At 43.3% G+C, this 17,925-nt stretch overlaps 1 protein-coding gene across 6 annotated transcripts in view; it reads right to left on the reverse strand.

Annotated features, from left to right (window-relative positions):
* Piwil2 (piwi-like RNA-mediated gene silencing 2) overlaps positions 1-17,925 on the reverse strand; it is a 66,603-nt gene that overhangs the window by 16,071 nt on the left and 32,607 nt on the right. For 5 of the 6 annotated variants that reach the window (XR_015638032.1, XR_015638033.1, XM_087585787.1 and 2 more), the window contains exons 11-20: positions 17,199-17,387; positions 16,406-16,490; positions 13,717-13,806; positions 12,304-12,444; positions 10,077-10,190; positions 8,807-8,995; positions 7,299-7,400; positions 6,254-6,370; positions 5,637-5,725; positions 5,005-5,110 (exon numbers count right to left, since the gene is read on the reverse strand). Coding sequence is in view for 4 of the 6 variants with exons in the window: in XM_087585787.1 (XP_087441913.1) it covers positions 5,005-5,110; positions 5,637-5,725; positions 6,254-6,370; positions 7,299-7,400; positions 8,807-8,995; positions 10,077-10,190; positions 12,304-12,444; positions 13,717-13,806; positions 16,406-16,490; positions 17,199-17,387 (1,222 nt within the window). In the remaining 2 variants the exon portion in view is untranslated. The remainder of the gene's footprint in view (positions 1-5,004; positions 5,111-5,636; positions 5,726-6,253; positions 6,371-7,298; positions 7,401-8,806; positions 8,996-10,076; positions 10,191-12,303; positions 12,445-13,716; positions 13,807-16,405; positions 16,491-17,198; positions 17,388-17,925) is intronic. The other variant, XM_087585789.1, reaches the window with a different exon arrangement.

Consider the following 17,925-nt stretch of genomic DNA (forward strand, 5'->3'; position numbering starts at 1 on the left):
CTTTCTAAACATATTTTAAGATTTATTTTATATGTATGAATTTTTGCCTGCATGTATGTATATGTGTATGTGTGTATATGTATGTATGTGTGTGCTGCCTGGTGCCCTCAGAGTTCAGAAAAGGTATCAGATCTTCTGCAACTGGAAAGGGGTGGTTGTAAATTACCATGTGGGTGCTGGGAACTGAACCTGGGTCCTCTGCAGGAGCAGTGAGTAAGCTTAACCACTGAGACATCGTTCCACCTCAACTGTCTCCCTTCATTTAGAACTAAACTTCAGACACAACCACACATATCACTGCCATTTGAGACTAAAAGTGGTAACACCTAGGAGAGATGAACCTCTGTTTCTTTTCTTTATTGCATTAGTTAGGAGCTGCAATGAACAGGAACTGAGGAACAAGAAGCTGCCTTTGTTTGCAGTGAGCATGGTTATTTCTGTTAAATAACCACCAGGTGGCGCCACTAAAGCTATGCAAGTCTAATTCAGAAGGGGACTTCAAGCTATATGATCAAACAAACAAAAACACCTACTCATGAAAAACCTCTACATCCAGTAGTAGTACACTCATGAGAAACTTAAAGCTAGCTGCTTTTCCTCTAAGAAGAAGAAGAATTTCCCCATGACTATTCTTACCCAAGAACAACAAATGAGGTGGCTCCAAGCAACAGACATTTGTTATCTCATGGTTTGAAATTTGCAAGATGTAGGTAGTGGGCTGAGGATATAGCTCAGTTAGTAGAGTGCTGACCTAGCATGCACAAAGTCTGATCCCCGTATCCACAATGGATCTGTTGTGGTGCACTCCTCCAATCCCTGTGTTTGCAAGGTAGAGGCAAGATGATCAGAAACTCAACATCATCCTTGGCTTACACAGTGAGTTTTCGGCCAGCCTGGAACACATGAGACCCATTTTGTTGTTGTTGCTGGCTTTTTTTTTTTAAGTTTAGTTTTTATGTCCATTGGTGTTTTGCCTGCATGTATGTCCTTGTGAGGGTGTCTGAAGCCCTGGAAGTGGAGTTACAGACAGCTGTGAGCTGCCATGTAGGGAATTAAATCATCGAGCCATTCTCCAGCCTCTGTTGTTGCTGTTTTAACCATTTCTATCTTTTATCTAGAGTGCCTTTTTCCCATGAACAATGTTATATTTTAGTTTACTTCAGTGTAAATCTGATGAGGATGGCACCTCTATTTCTCATTTCTCTGCACATCTTTCACCTTCATTAATGGATGTCATTTTCAGTGGACTCTGGATCCAGGACCCTGTCTTTTTCAGCACTTTGAAGTCATTCCTTTATATCTTATAGCTTCACTGTTTCTGTTGACAATCTATCTATTAATCCATTAAGGATATAACCTCTTCTTTGCTCTCCCAATTTATGTTTATTCCCAACAAATAATGTGTCTATCTTTGCATGTATACACACATATTTTATCTCCTGAGATCTGTTGAACTTTGTGTGTGTATGTGTGTATGAGAGACGGAGGGAGACAGAGACAGAAAGACGAATTATATATGTACACACACACACATAGAGAGAGATAGAGAGAGAGACAGAGAGACAGAGAGTCCCAGATGCACCATGCACCTGCCTGCTTGGTGGACTTTCTCAACTGATGATCTGGCATCCTCAGTGTATGACCACTGCTTCTTCACTGCTGCCTTCTCACATACTGCTTTGATCCTTGTGATTTTTGTTTTTGTTTTTTTTTTTTGCTGCCTCTGAACTATTTCTATGCATATTCTGTATTCTAACCCCAAACTCCCCAAATCTATTAGCTTTCCTGTTTTTGTCTTTTTTTGTTTGTTTGTTTTTGGTTTAGTTTGGTTTTTGTTTTAGCTTTTGTCTCTCTGTGTTTTAAACTGATTACTTTCTTCTTGCCTTTCTTTAGCTGTATTTATCTATTTATATTTATTTATTTATTTATTTATTTATTTATTTATTTATTTATTTATTGGTTCTTTTTTTCGGAGCTGGGGACCGAACCCAGGGCCTTGCGCTTCCTAGGCAAGCGCTTTACCACTGAGCTAAATCCCTAACCCCCTTTAGCTGTATTTAAAATCACTGTTATATACTGTTTTGGATGATAACATCCATGTCCACCCCCAGGAAATATCTAAGCTGATATCCTACCCTTCAGCCTCTCAGAATGTGACTCTTATTTTAGATAATGACACAAGCACAAAGATAAGAATGTGTGAAAACCCATTTGTGGGACAGGAGAAATCAACCTCACTGTCAGCTTCACCTGAAAGTTCTTGCCTCAGGAAATAAATATCTGCTCTTTGAGCCCTCCACCCATGACACTTTGTTATAACCTTCCTAACACATAACACACACATCTATGGAGTGTGCAATCTCAGTTACTTAAGTTTTCACTTGTAAAACTTGTAGATTTCAAAGCTTTCATCGTCCAAATTCTCAGTGCTGTTATTTTTATCTCTTTGAAGATTTTAAGTTGTTTTTGTTTATTCATTAATTTTATTCTTTTTAACATTTACTTATTTGGGGGTGAGTGGCTATGCGTGTTACAGTGTGCTATGACATGCATGTGCACGTGTGTTACAGTGTTCTATGACATGTATGTGCATGTGTGTTACAGTGTGCTATGACATGTTCGTGCATGCTTTGGTGTAGGTTTGCTCTAGAACAGGTTCTCTTCTACCAAGGAGGCTCCAGGGATCAAATTCAGACTGTCAGGCTTGTTGGCAAGTGACTTTAGCCACTAAGTCTTTGGTTGGCCTTCATCTGTGTCTTGACTACCCCCTCCCCCAAACACCGTTGGATTGTCAAAAGCGCTCCTACAAAGTTTTCAATAAGGCCCTCCAAGAAGACAACAACAGTGGGTAAGATCATCACAATCAGTTTTGTTTGAGTCTGTGTTTTGGAGCATCTCACTATGTAGCTGTGCAGCCCTGGCCGACCTTGAACTTGCTTTAGCTGCCATGACCCACCTTGTAAGTGCAGGGTTTGCTCTGGAGTGTTTCCCCTTCCCCACCTCGGCTTTGTCCCCATGGTAACTGATAATCAGCCAGCACCAGGGGACAGGGAGAAGAGGAGAAATCCCTGAGGTTGAGGTCAGTGGCACACACGTGTACTCCCAGCACTCAGGCAGCTTAAGCAGGGTAATCGTATAGTCTGAGCCACACAGTGAACTCAAGGCCAGTGTGAGCCTTGTAGCAATTCTGCCATTCATTAGCTATTAAGCTATCAGAATAGAGGCATCACAGGCTACATGTAAGTAACACTACAAAGATTATAGAGTGCAATCAATCACAAGAGCAATTAATCAACCCACCACACCCTTGTAAGCATCCCAGTGAACCTCTGAATACCAAGGCTCAGGTGAGTAGTCAGGGTTGGCAGTTCTCCACATGCCTTATCATATCTTGGTGCCAAGAAACAAAGTGTTCTGCCTTCACAAGGAGAGAACTACTGAAGTTCCTTGTGTAGTACTTCCTGATTCTGTTAGTGCATAGTATAGTCCTAGCTGACTATAATCTGATTCTTTCTTAAAACGAACTCCAAACATGGATATAACAGCTTTTAGTGAGTTCTTTCACCTCTCCAGTGAATTATTAAAACTTTGCAAGATTTGGGAAAACACCTAAACTTCCAACTGATGGGTCTTCCAAGTGGGACAAGCTTGGGTAAAGTAAACTTCATTGTTCAGCCCTAAATTCTTGTTTCAACAATGACATTTCTGAAATTGACATTTGCTTGGAAATAGCATTAGATATGAAAAACAGCAGACCAAAAATTAGGATAATTCAATCTAGAAAATAAGAAAAAGTAGAAGAAGCAAATGAGAGAAACTCATCAATGCCCTGAAGCCAGATGTGACGGTGCACGCCTTTAATTCCAGAACCTATGAGGCAGAGGCAGGTGAAATTCTATGAGTTCAAGGGCAGCCTGGTCTACATATGGAGTTCCACCACAGCCAGGGGAACACAGAGATAGGCCTTGTCTCAAAAAACAAAATCCAAAACACAACAACAAACACAAAACCCCAGTGAGAGATCTGGAGTATAGTCAGCACAAAGCATTTGTGTAGTTTGTACTGATAAGACCCTGAAACTGATCCCAAATATCACCCAAACAGAGAAGGGTGGGTACTGATATAAATAATATACCTAAGTTAGCAGGATGTGATAACCAGTAAATACAGAACCTTGGAGAAGAACACAACTTGATCATTTTAACCAAGGGAGGAACAGTGAGGGGAAATAGGAAAAGTGTCACAGAAGTCATCTTCAAGTTAGGCCCTAGAAGACAGACAGAGCTTGCAAGGAAAAATAATAAGAAAGGAAATAACAGCTTGGTGATAAATTACCATATCATTTGGATCTTCTGAGACACACAAATCCTTATTGTCTAATACCTGACGGACACTACAAGAATCTTAATTTCATAAGAGACTAACTTCAGTCACATGGAATCATACGTTTCCAATGGCCTACCCACTATGCAAAGGCCACAGTGACCCTAAGAATGGAAGCCACTTATCACTGCTTTGATGTCTTGGCCAGCACAAAGCTCAGAACCTTGTTTGCTCACTCTAGACATTGTATCAGCTTAATGACAGCAATTCTCCCTGGGTGGCAATTCTCATAATTTCTTTGAAATTATGAGAAGTGAATTACAGTGAAGCTTTTGTCCTAAACCAAAATGAACAGTCAGCAGCTAATGGTAGTCATAAACAGTTGAGTAAATTAATAAGTTTTAATTGCTGAAATGTACTTCCAACTCAGCCAGTAAGGGCATGGGAATTATGTCTGCAGGCACCAGCTGGTCAACCAGGCAAACCTTTATTACTTACAAACCAAGGTGCAGTGTTAGGCTCTGCAAGCAGAAGCCTAAAAGGGGATTCTGAGCTCTCTATTAGGCTATGGCTTTCCAACTCTTTGGTTTCCTCCCTTCCTCCCCCATGTCAGATCTCTACTCGAAACTTAAATAGGTATCCCTTAAAATGTAGTAATGTTAGGATTTCTGGTCTCCTCACCTCATAATACTTTTTCAAGGAGCCCACCAGGCAGAGCTTCAGGCTGTCCACAATCTCCTGATGCGGCATCTGGAACACCACCCTCGAGTACCATTTGGTGAGTGTGCTACACAGGTGGGGATGGGAAGGAGAGACACAGAGAGAGCCCAGTGAGCAGCCACTCCCACACAAAGGCCTGTGCTCTGCTATCCACACAGAGTCCCTTCTGAATCAACTCAATACATATCATCTACCTGCCAAATGCATTTCTGGGGTCAGTACAAGTCTAACAACATGAGCTCAATCCCCAAACCCAAAGAGGGGGATAACTGACTCCACAAAGTCATCCTCTGCCCTCCGAACCTGGCCCCCACCACCCAACACACACCTTCCCCACTGACAACTCCATTTCTAAAATGACTAGTAAGGCAAGGTGCTGGCAGCCTCTATCCTTGCCAGAGGTACAGGGAGCAGACTGGTGCCTGTGATACGTATGTCAACCACACAGCAAACACAGACATGAGAGAGGGATGGAGGAAGGAACTTAGTGCTTCCTATACTAGGATTGAGTACCCAAGACTCAGCTGATGGATTTATAGCAAGATCAGGCATCAACATGAGGTGACAACAATAATACTGCTACATTTGCTTACAGATTTATGCTGGCAACAAAGCCAACCACAGAGCGCATGCCTCTGCTGGGGTCGTGGTACACATCCATCCCAATCACCATTAATTGTTTCTAGGGTAAAACACAAAGACACAAAAGCAGAACTCAAACCCAAGCACTCCACTGCACCATCTTTGTTATCTCATTGTCAAAGCTCCTCTCATCTTATTTACATAAGAAAACAAGCTCTTCAAGAGAAGCAAAGATTGCAATCCACACAAAGAACAAAGCCAGATCTAGACTGGAATCAGCAAATATTTCCTATAAAAGACAAGTAAATCTGCAGGCTTTGAAAGCAGTCTTCCCAGGAGCCCATTAACTGCCTTTTGACTACAATGGATGCATCCAATGCCGTGTTTTCCAAAGGAAGTGAACTTAAGTACTGAGAACTGAATTTCAGATAATCTTCATGTCAGAAAATGCTGACCTTATTTTTTTCACCATTTCAAAGTGTAAAGTGCATGCTCAGCTCATGGTCTATCTAGTAACATGCAGCAAGGCAGTTGGACACCTGAGTCTACACTGAGAAGAAGAAGGATGACAGGACAGTAGGATGGGAAAGAGCCTGGCACTGAACAGACACATTTCTACATCACTCACCAGTGGAATATCTACTCCCCAGAGCTCACCACCCAGTTTACAGTTCATCTGAAGTAAAATTTTCTGAGCCACACTCCGAAGCCTGGTGGGTTGACCAATGGTTCGGACATTGATGACCTATTGTGACAGGACAAGAACATCATCAACCTTTTAGGAAATGTTAACAGTTCTAAAGACCAACATTTCTTGACTCCATGCCCTTCCTCCATCCCTTCCAACAAGGAAACTGCAATAAGAGGATGCTCAACTCCCTCCCAATCAATAGCATAGCATTTGTGTACAGCTGCTCCATACCCTTCTGTACACCCGGATCTCCAAGACTTGTAGGACTGAAGGTAATCACTTTGTAAATAGATAGCTGCTATCCTGCACTGTTTAGGGAATAAGCACAGGGTTTCCCTTGTGAGTCTGATGAGCTCAGCAGAAGTGTAATTTTCTTTCAGAATGTTTTTAAACTATGTTTGGTTAATCAGTTGATGCAGAATCCACAGACAGGCCAGCCATGGTGGCATGCTTGTAATTCCAGTACTTTTGTATATGGAGGACGTGGGTGAAGGCAGAATAGGAATTTAAGGTCATCTTTGTGTACATAAGAAGTTTGAGGCTAGCCTTGGCTACATGAGACTGTCTCAAAAGACTACTAATAGTGAGGACTGAGTGTACTACATTAAGAAGCTTGAATTAGCATATGTCTGTTAGTAATAATTCTAATTCTAGGGTCACTAGGCATACATGCACATAATAGGCACATGAACTTGTACAAAAACTTTCAAAATTATCTTATTTAGAGTAACATTTTTAAAGTTCCCTATGAAAACTATTTTTCCTTCTCTGAGTGAAGCCTACATGTCCAGCCTCAGCCATGAGGAAGCACCAGGGACTGTGAGGAGCAGAAGAGCTCTTAGCAGAGCTGCTGCTGCCGCTGGCTCATCTAATCAGAGCCTTCAGCACAGGTTCTTCCACGCTGGCCTGAGTGGTTACCTCAGCTTTCAGAGTTTTAGAGACATTGAACTGGAGCTCCATCTTGGGCTCCATTTCCACTTACCTGTGAGGGCACTGGGGACTGCACACAGCACAGTTTCTTGATGGCCCCATAGAGATCATCCCGTGTGCCCATGATGATGCAAACGACCATTTGTATCTTCCCCTAGAGGAGACAAGAATACACTGCCAGGATTTGATCACTCTGGGGATTTTCTTGGGACACATGACAGACAGGAACTGAGAAACAAATGACGGGCACTCCAACTAGAACTACCCTTGGAACCTCAACTATCACTTGGCTCAGGGCTGCTGTTCATAGACAGGCGATGCATTACTAACACCTAGAGCTTGCCATGACCACTAATGTTTATTTACTAGGACTCTTAAGATTCTAGAAAAGGGCCAGACTTAGAAGAATGCAAGGGTTCTATGACTGCCTCTTTAACTTCCCTCAGTGACTTTCTTGTGCTTGTCAGTGAACTAAGCAATGTGTCACACCACAAAACTTCAGCTGAGGAAGTGTGGCTACACGGAAGAATACAGAGCCAACGGAGAGAAACAGGGCCAAGTCCACAGTAGCTATTCCTCACTTTCTGTCTGGGGAGAACAGACACTGCCAGCAACATCCCTGGCAGGATCTTCTATCTCCCAAGATTCTTAGCCAATGTCAAAACAGAGGACCTTCCAGGAGGGGGATATCAAACAGAGAAGACCAGAATGTTGAGAGACTCCAACTCCAGGATTGATCTTCCCAGAACAATTCAAGTCATCAGACTCAGGCTCAAAGCTAATTTATTTCCAAAGTCTTCTACCTCCATCCTCTCCTTTGATTTCCTCCTCTGTTTACAAAGAGCTGGCTAGATGGCTCATGGTTAGGAGCACTTGCTCTTCTTGCCACTCTTGCAGAGGACCTAGGTACAAGTCCTAGGGCCCACATGGCAGCTCACAAATAATCTGTAACTCCTGTTCCAGGTATTCATAGGCCTGTTTTGGCATCCTCAGGTGCCAAGCACACACACTGTGGATGGACATACATACAGGCAAGGCATTTACACACATAAAAACTTTAAATATTTTTATTTAGAAAGAGATAAGAAGGCGAAGTCTGGAAGCTGAAATGGGAGTGCTCAGATCCGGTGTTCTGATCAGTTATCAGGATCAGCTAATGTGTCTATGGCCAAGTTCATCACCGGGGGTGAGGTAGGGTGGGGGGTGTGATCTGGGCCAGACCATTCTGTTACAACTCAGAACTGCATCCAGAAAGACAGTACTTTGGCACAAGTAATTCGTTCCTGAGCACAACATGTTCTACAGAGAATGAACTAAATCAGCTGTTCTTTCAGCCAATTTCATAAGGAAAAGGCTAAAGAGAGCACACACGGATAAACCAATACACAATGAGAAATGCAAACAGCCAAAGGGCATGAAGAATACAGTTTCATGGGAAAGTGAGAAGGACACGGGCTCCTGGTCATTATTAACAGACTGATAATCCAGATAATTTGAGACTGAACATCCAAATACTTTGAGAGATCTTTTAAGTTTACTTCACTTAAGTTACTTTATTACCTCAACTCCCAGTAAGGACTGAATGGTCCTGATATAGGTCTCTATTCGGTCATCCTTCAGTTCAACCCAGGCTGGGGGGCTTATGCGCATGCCAATGGGGCCAGCAATCTTTTCCAACATGTTAACCAGTTCTCTGGCTTGGTCCATTGCTCTCTTTGGATAAAAGAGTGCCCAGAAATGCATGGGAATCTAGGAACAAGAACATGGTATATTTAAACTTGGGAGATTTTACTATAAAAAAAGAAAAAAATGTGTACTCTTTCTGCTTGAGTCCCTCTGTCTTATATAATTTCTATCATTCTCATAGACTTATAAATATTGACAGTCTTATAATGGACTACAACAATGAAAATTGATCTACAACCACACCCAATAATATGAAAGAAATTCATGAACACAAGGTTAAAGAAACAAGTCAGACTAAAAGACTATTCACTTTCTAATTCTGATACACATACACACACACACACACACACATACATATATACATACACATACTCACCCACACACACACTACAAAAACAGGTAAAAAAAATCTATACTTTTCAGGACAGTTGTTATTCTCAGGGAATGAGGGTGGCAATAATCAGGAAATGTGGTAAGGGGTTGAGTGCATCTATAAATTTCTATTTTTTAATCCTTGGTGTTGGTTATATAGGTCTATTTAATTTGTAAAAATCAAGTGTGCTTTTCGTTTTTGCTGTATTTTAATAAATTTTGCTGTATTTAATAAATAAGTTGATGTTTTTTACATATAACCACCAATGACCAACATTCAGAATGTTGGCTGAAACGATAACTGTTGGGGCTGGGGATTTAGGTCAGTGGTAGAGTGTTTGCCTAGCAAGCGCAAAGCCCTGGGTTTGGTCCTCAGCTCCGAAAAAAAAAAAAAATAACTGTCTACTGTTTTATGCTTTAATGCAAATAACTAATACCTAGTTGTCTTAGAAGAGCACTGTTTTAATTTGATTTCTTTTATGGATAAAAATAATCCTGGGAATTCCCAGGGGCAAAGAGGAAGAGAGAAGAAAAAAGGAAGAACAACTGATGGGCTGACAACAGAGGAATCACCACAGTGACATAGTTCCTTCCCTTCAGCCTGTGGTCAGACAGAGGGCTTCCCTCCAGCACTGCTCTGCTACAAGATCTTGCTTATTAGCAAGTCACTCAGGGTGGAGTTTGGATGACACCTCTACTCAAAGAAGACGCCAGAGGACCCATTTCCATACTCTGGGAGCAATGGCTCTCCAGCACTTCCGAGTTCACTCACAGTCAGAATGGAAGCATCTCTGGTCACCTCCTTAACCCAGTTCAGGTCCTCCGATGTGACAAATGAAGTATTCCTTAAGTTAATCCTCTCCATTGGTAGAAGACGGCCTTCGATCTACATAGGACATAAAGTGCTGCTGACGTGGGGCTGCCACAGTCTTCAAGAAAACACTGCTCCTGTTGACTGACTTCTGGGCCACACACTTGACCTATTACATCCCTGCACCTTTTTCTTTCTTTTAGAGATAGTCTTGCTGGCCTCTGACTTGCTGCTTAATGAACTGAGGGTCAATGCAAGAACAGTCATCACACCATCATACCACACGGTCTCTGCACTGTGCCTCAAGACTGGCTAAAACTTAGTTGTCAGATTTGCCAACAAGTGTGTTTACCTGCTGGCATCACTGGCATTATTTCCTAATAAAAAAATCTTCTGTGTGTTTAACGTGTAAGCAAGTGTGTGTTGGGGGGGGAGTGGGTCACATCAGATGTTTTCTCTATTGCTTCCCACCTTATTTTTCAGACAGGGCATTTGCTGAGCCCAGACTACCTAGAGTGGCTAGCTGGTCAGCGAGCACTGGAATCTGCCTGTCTGTGCAGCTTCCCCACGTGGTGGTACAGATACACACTTTTATGCTAGGGATTCAGAATTAAACTCGGGTTTCCTCTGCTTCAGGACATGATGACTTAAGTCTTCACACCAGGACCCAAGTTGGGAAAGGAGAGAATCCTTCCTATAAGTTGTCTTCTCACCTCACGTACTCACAAAAAATAGAATATAACACATTATTTTCAAGACAGGGTTTCTGTGTGTATCCCTGGCTGTCTTGGAACTCACTCTGTAGACCAGGCTGGCCTCAAACTCAGAGATCCATCTGCCTCTGCAACTGAAGGTATGTGTCACCACTGCCCAGCACAAAAATTTTTAAAAACAATGAAAAATGACCCAGAACTCTAAGAATAATATAGGTTAGGTTCAATCTCCAGCACCACAGAAAAACAGGTTTAAAAAGTTAAAACAAGCGGGGTTGGGGATTTAGATCAGTGGTAGAGCCCTGGGTTCGGTCTCCAGCTCTAAGAAAAAAAAAAATTAAAACAAGGATGGCAAAAGGCTCAGCAGGAAAAGGCACTTGTCTGACTAAATCTGATCCCCAAATAAGGTGGAAGGAGAGAACTGATCCCGCACAATGTCTTCTGACTGCCACACATGAACCACGGTGTGTGCTATACACACACAATAAATATATAAACAAATAAATACAAATATAGGTAAATAAATAAGACATAAAATAGATAAATGAAAGAAAAAACATTAATTAAAATTATGTAGGGGTTGGGGATTTAGCTCAGTGGTAGAGTGCTTGCCTAGCAAGCGCAAGGCCCTGGGTTCGCGGTCCCCAGCTCCGGAAAAAAAGAAAAGAAAAGAAAAAAAAAAGAATGTTAAGAAGAATCTGGAAGCTGGGGCAAGGTTAGGGGTGAGAGTGTACACCATTTTAATCCCAGCACTCAAGAGGCATAGGCAGGTGGGTCTTAGTGAGCTGGGGGCCAGCTTGGTCTATAAATCAACTTCTAGTCCAACTATGGCTACACAGCAAGATCCTGTCTCAAAATAAACAAACAAAAGTTTGTATTGGAAAATTAAAATGAGGACAGTTGTAAGTTAATGCTTTGCTTGCTTCCTATTTGACGAGAAATTAGTAACTGATCTTTTGGAAATATAGAAGAAAAGTATGCAAATAATGCTAGCAGATTAAGTCAAGATTCAGATGCCATGACTAACGTGTAAAGGCGTTTAAGAATAAAGTCAAGGGCATACACACAACCTGTTTCCCTCACATGCTCATGTTTGTTCTCCATACTATTTAACAGTGATTTATTCCTAATAAAACTATGATAAGAAAAAAAAAAAAAAAGCACAGTCAAGAGACTGGAGCAACAGCTCCGTGGCTGTTCTGTCAGAGCTCTGGGTTCAGTTTGCAACGCTCCTCTGATGGCTTGAGACCATCTCTAACTGCAGCCCTCAGCCGGCCTCTGCAAGCACCAGGCAGGAACATACTCATAAATGCAGACAGAACGTGCACTTGAAGGAAACAAAAACAAAATGAACATCAAGGTCAAACCCCACAGTAAAACAAGAGGATGTGCTTGTGCTTCACACAACTGCAAGCCGCACACACCTCACACACCCCGGGTTCAGATGGTCTGCCCCACACAGGCCTCTCCCTTACCTTGTGGACATCTTTTTGCAGACTGAGCCCCCAGCGGGTCAGCTCGTTGTTGGCTGTCTCATTTTGTGAAATTCTCTGCAGCAGGCATTCCAAAGCACTGTGGTGCTGCTTGGGGCTCAGGTTAATCTGCTGAGTCAAGTCCTAGACAAAAATAGAAATGTAAGATAGCAAGTTCTAAGCATTATTCCTCCTCACAGCATTCTAAAATGTTTCTGTGAGCAATCTCATGCTCAGTAAAATCAATGGAAAACGTCAAATGTAGCTAATGACTTTTGTAAATACTTCTCAGGAATATGAATGAGTTACATAGAGAAAAATTAGTAACTTTCAGCAGTTACTGACTCTCCTTCTTGCTGGGTGTGGCAGTGTACACCTTTAATACCAGCACCTGTGAAGCAGAGGTAGGCAGATCTCTGAGAGTTCGAAGTCAACCAGAGCTGTATAATGAGACCCTGTCTCAAAATAATTGATTTTTTTTAAGCTACTGGCTCTGCTCCATGACATCTGATTTCTTTCTCAAAATATCTTTTGAATTTAAAATTCCTAAGAGAACCTAAGAACAGGAACAGAGCGGGCTTGATTCTAGGGAAGTACTGGGAGGGTGGGAGAGCCACGTGTTTATGCTAGGACAGTAAACCACATTCAGGCTCATACTTTTTCCTTCTGTATTAGAAAGTCAATGCCACCATAGGCTACTTTCCCCTACAAACTAGCCACAGTATTGTCACAATACAGACACCTTGAGGGATATTTAACAGAGGTGTGTGAGGAATCTGAATCATGTAAGAGTTCTTTGTGCTTCTGAGACTCATGAACCATACAACTATAGGTACATAGGTTTATGGACACTGAAGAGATCATAAAATCATCAGGTTCCTGGCAGTTGTTGGGAAGGAAACATGAAGGAAATCTCCCCCAGGGCCTTTCTGCTTCCTGAGGCTCTCTGTAACGATACTCAAAACTGTACGGCAGGGTTGGGGATTTAGCCCAGTGGTAGAGCGCTTGTGTGCTGCCAGGACGCCTCTTGGAGCTCCCAGAGCTTCACTTCTCACACAAACTCATGATGGAGAGAAGCACTACAGTAAATTGGTATTCTCAAGGAGTCTCCTTTATGGCTCCGTACTAGTTAGACAATGCTCATCTCCTGGGGAGGATGAGGATAATGGGGCTGTTACTTTTCACTTAGAATGCAGAGCCTAACCTATTCCAAAGCTGTGACATGTAGCATCGTTTCTGTGGTAAAGTATGTGGATAAGAGTCTACAGAAAGGAAAACTGGAGCCCAGAAGGACTCGCCCAGTAAGTCAGAGCTGCACCCTACTTCTAGCTCAGTCTGCTATCCCAAAGGTGGCCACTCAAAGCAGGTGTCTCCCCAAAATAGCAGCCCCTCCCCCACAAACAGTAAAACTCCCACCTTCATGGCCCTGAAGTCCTTCTTCATCTTCTCAGGAATCCCCGTCATGAAGGAAAGCTCAGGCAGCAGCAGGATCTCACCCTTCAGCAACTTAGACACGAAAACAGAGAGAAAGCAACTGATCCCAGGGCCCATTCAAGATAGGTACAGGTCTGCAGTAACAAACCTGCTGCTGAGAAACTTTTATGAAACTCCAAGGGAGAAGACAATAGGACCGGAAGCACTGCATGTATTCTGCCCTCCATATCTTCTGTCACATGCAGATAGCTATTGTGTTAGGTAAAACAAGGAGGGAGGGTCTCACAAGAGGAAAGAAAGAGACCTGGAACTGACGAGGCAGGGAGGGGCATCTTGAGGACATACCAGAGACCTGGAATAAGGGAGGTACCCAAGAACCAATGGAGTGACCTTAGCTGTGACTCCTAGCATTGGGGATATGAAACCAGAAGAAGCCATCTCATGTAGCCAGGCAGGAACCCTAGTGGAGCCACAGGCACACCAACCCACCCACAAAACATTTGACCAAAAATTAATCCTGGCTACAAAACATGTGGGGCCAGGAGATGGAGCAGAGACTGGGGGAATGGCTAAGCTAAGCAGTAACAGTCCTACTAGAGACCCATCCCATGGGCAAGCACCAATCCCTGACACTATTCATGATTCTCTGTTATGCTTGCAGACAGGAGTCTAGCATGGCTGTCTTCTAAGAGGATCCACCCAGGAGCTGACTCAGACAAATGCAGACACCCACACCAAAGAGTGGATGGAGCTTGGGGACTCTTAAAGGATTTTAGGCCCTGGAGGGGATAGGAACTCCACAAGAAGACCATAGAGTCAAGTAACCTGAACCCTTGGGGCTCTCAGAGACTGAAAAACCTACCAAAGAGCATATATGGGCTGGACCTAGCCCCTCCACACACGTATGTAGCAGATGCACAGCTTGATCAACTGGAGGAGGGGTAGGGGAGGGGCTTTCCCAAAAGCTGTTGGCTGTGTGTGGGATATATTCCTCTGGCCAGGCTGCCTGGTCTGGCCTGCGTAGGAGAGGAAGCACCTACTACTACAGACACTTCATATGCCAGGATGAATGGAGGAATACCCAGAGAGAGCCTTCACCTTCTCAGAGGAGAAGGGAAGGGGTGGGAGAAGGATTGTGGGAGAGGGTGACAGGGAGGGGGCAGCGACTGGGATGTAAAGTGAATAAACAACAATTTTTAAAAAGAAGAAAGAAATAGAACAGTTGTTCCGATTGATCCTTAATCAAGCCCAATGTGTCCTGCTCAGTGGATCCTCAGCCTTCACCATTAAGAAGAGGTGGGGTAGGGGCTGGGGATTTAGCTCAGTGGTAGAGCGCTTACCTAGGAAGTGCAAGGCCCTGGGTTCGGTCCCCAGCTCCGAAAAAAAGAACAACAACAACAAAAAAAAAAAAAAAAAAAAAAAGAAGAGGTGGGGTAGGGTCATGGCTCAGCATTAAAAAGACTGTTGCTCTGAAAAAAAATGGGGTTTGGCTCCCAGAACCCCCATAATGGCTCAAAACCTTCTGAAACTAGAGTTTCAGGAGTTCAGACACCTTTTTCTGACCTTAGTGGGCACCAGGCATGCATATGGTACATAGATACACATGCGAGCAAAACATTCATACAAATAAAACAATAAATCTAAATTTTCTTATTAAAAAAAAAGACTGGGGGTTGGGGATTTAGCTCAGTGGTAGAGCGCTTGCCTAGGAAGCGCAAGGCCCTGGGTTCGGTCCCCAGCTCCGAAAAAAAGAAAAAAATAAAAAAAGACCAAGTGTGGTATCAAGGCAATTGTCTGGGCCCTTCTACTGATAAATGTCTACACCTCCCTCTTGAATCTATAGATTTTTGTTTTTAAGATTTATTTTTATTATTTTAATTGTGTGCATGTGTGTGCGCATGTGTGTGTGTGTGGTATGTGCACATGAATACAAGTGCCCAGAAACCAAAGGTATCTGATTCCCCTAGATCTGGGGTTATATACAGTTGATGCAGTTATGAGTCTCCTAATGTGGAGGCTGGAACTCAAACTCAGATCCTCAGAAATAGCAGTATGTGCTCTTAACCACTGAGCCACCTCCCAACCCCATAAACTTTTTTTTTTTTTTTTTGAGGCCATGTCTTACTAACTTAGCTCTGACTGGCCTGGAATTCACTACATAGACTAGGCTGGTCTTGAACTCTGAGATCAACAAGACTCTGCCTCCCAAGTACTGGGATTATAGGCATGCGCTACCACGTTCATCTCAGAGTTTTCGTTTTTTTGTATATATAACAGGATTTTATCTACATGTATATATGTATCTGTTGCCCACAGAGGACCAGAAAAGGCCCAAGATCCCTTGGAACTGGAGTGACAGTTGTAAGCTACCATGTGGGTGATGAGAATGGAACCCAGGTTCTTCCAAAGAGCACCCAGTGCTCTTAACCACTCTACCATCTCCACAGGCCCCAGAGTTTTTAATCTTTAGATACAAGGAATTCTCTTTATACCTTTAACCCAAGTTGTTCACATTGTATTTATCTCCTCATGGTGTAGCCTGGCAACTCTGACTAGGGGAAACTGACAGCATGGCCAATGTCCCAGCGCTGCACACATGTGTACATGGATGAGAGCACACATGACAAGGAGAGCAAGATGGGGAGCATCATTCGTAGTACAAGCCACTCACCGTGCCATGGTTATTCTGTCTCTCACTGGGCCGGTGGATGAGCAGCGGCTGGTCATCTTCTTTAACTGTGATCCCATAGTTTTTACTAAAGCAGGACAGAGTGAGAAAGTGTCACCACTCTTACAACAATCTCTCCAGCTCTTTGCAGGGCTACTGCAGCTTACAATTTGCACAGTACCCTCATTGAGAATCCATCAGACACTAATCATAGTACATGTAAGTGGAAAATACAGGCTAGAGCATTCTTGCTAACAGACAGAGAACAAAGGATATATATACAGAGAGAGAGAGAGAGAGAGAGAGAGAGAGAGAGAGAGAGAGAGAGAGCGCTCAGGAGAGAAGCATGTGGAAAATGCATCAGGCTAAAGGATTTAGAAATAAAAGTCTAGGGCTTGGGGATTTAGCTCAGTGGTAGAGCCCTTGCCTAGGAAGCGCAAGGGCCTGGGTTCGGTCCCCAGCTCCGAAAAAAAGAACCAAAAAGAAAAAAAAGAAATAAAAGTCTAATGATTAAAGATGAAAATTTCAATTCTCTCACCAGACAAAGTTAACAAGAGAAATACAATTGACTTAATTCACTTATGCAATAATTGCCAAAAGTACCAAAGAAGAACCAATTGTAAGAACAACACGCCACCCGCAGGCCAGACCCACAGATAAGTCTCAGGTGTGTATTAGCAGTTTACAGAGCTGTACAGTGTCAGGTACTGCATCATTAATGGTACTCAATACCCAGAGTCTGGGAGAGCATGGTCCACCCCTGCCCTCAGACCCAAGTGCAGCCTCTCATTTGTACCTGTAGTACTCCAGGAATGTGATCTCCTTCCCATCCGACATTACAAAGCTGTCTTTAGGGGTCTTGTTCCAGTCCACATCGTCAATGCGGTAGGTACGGTTGTTGTAGCGTGTGATGACAATGCTGCCCACCAGAAGCTTGCTGCACTCGTCCTGGAAGTGCTCCTTGTTCTGCTGGTAGATAGCATGCCTTTGGGAAGAGGCAAAAGACACTGGATGGCATCTATAACTCAGGCTTGTAGAGACGAATGGGGGCTCCAGAAACTGAGGCAAGAGCCTAAGGGTTGGATCTCAGCTTCACCCCTCAGTAGCTGTACTCATCACATGAACCAATTGTCGTTTTTTAGGATTTATTTTTATTATTTTAATCATGTGCATGTGGTGTGTGTATGTATGTACACATGACTACAAGTGCCCAAGGAGGCCAGAGGCATCAGATCCCTGGAGCTGGAGTTACAGGAGCTTGTGAGCTACCTGATGTGGGTGGCGAACAGCACTTGGGGCATCTAGAAGAACAGCAAATGTTCTTCCCCACCACCACCCCCCCACCACCACCACCCCCCACCCCCGAGCTAGGGACCGAACCCAGGGCCTTGCGCTTGCCTAAGCGCTCTACCACTGAGCTAAATCCCCAACCCCTCAGCAAGTGTTCTTAACTGCTGAGTCATCTCTCTGGTCAACCCCAATTCACTTCCTCTTTTTGAAACATGGTTTTACTATGGCATAGC

Source organism: Rattus norvegicus, chromosome 15 (genome assembly GCF_021556685.1).
Source record: "Rattus norvegicus strain SHRSP/BbbUtx chromosome 15, alternate assembly SHRSP_T2T, whole genome shotgun sequence".
NCBI classification, from domain to species: domain Eukaryota; kingdom Metazoa; phylum Chordata; class Mammalia; order Rodentia; family Muridae; genus Rattus; species Rattus norvegicus.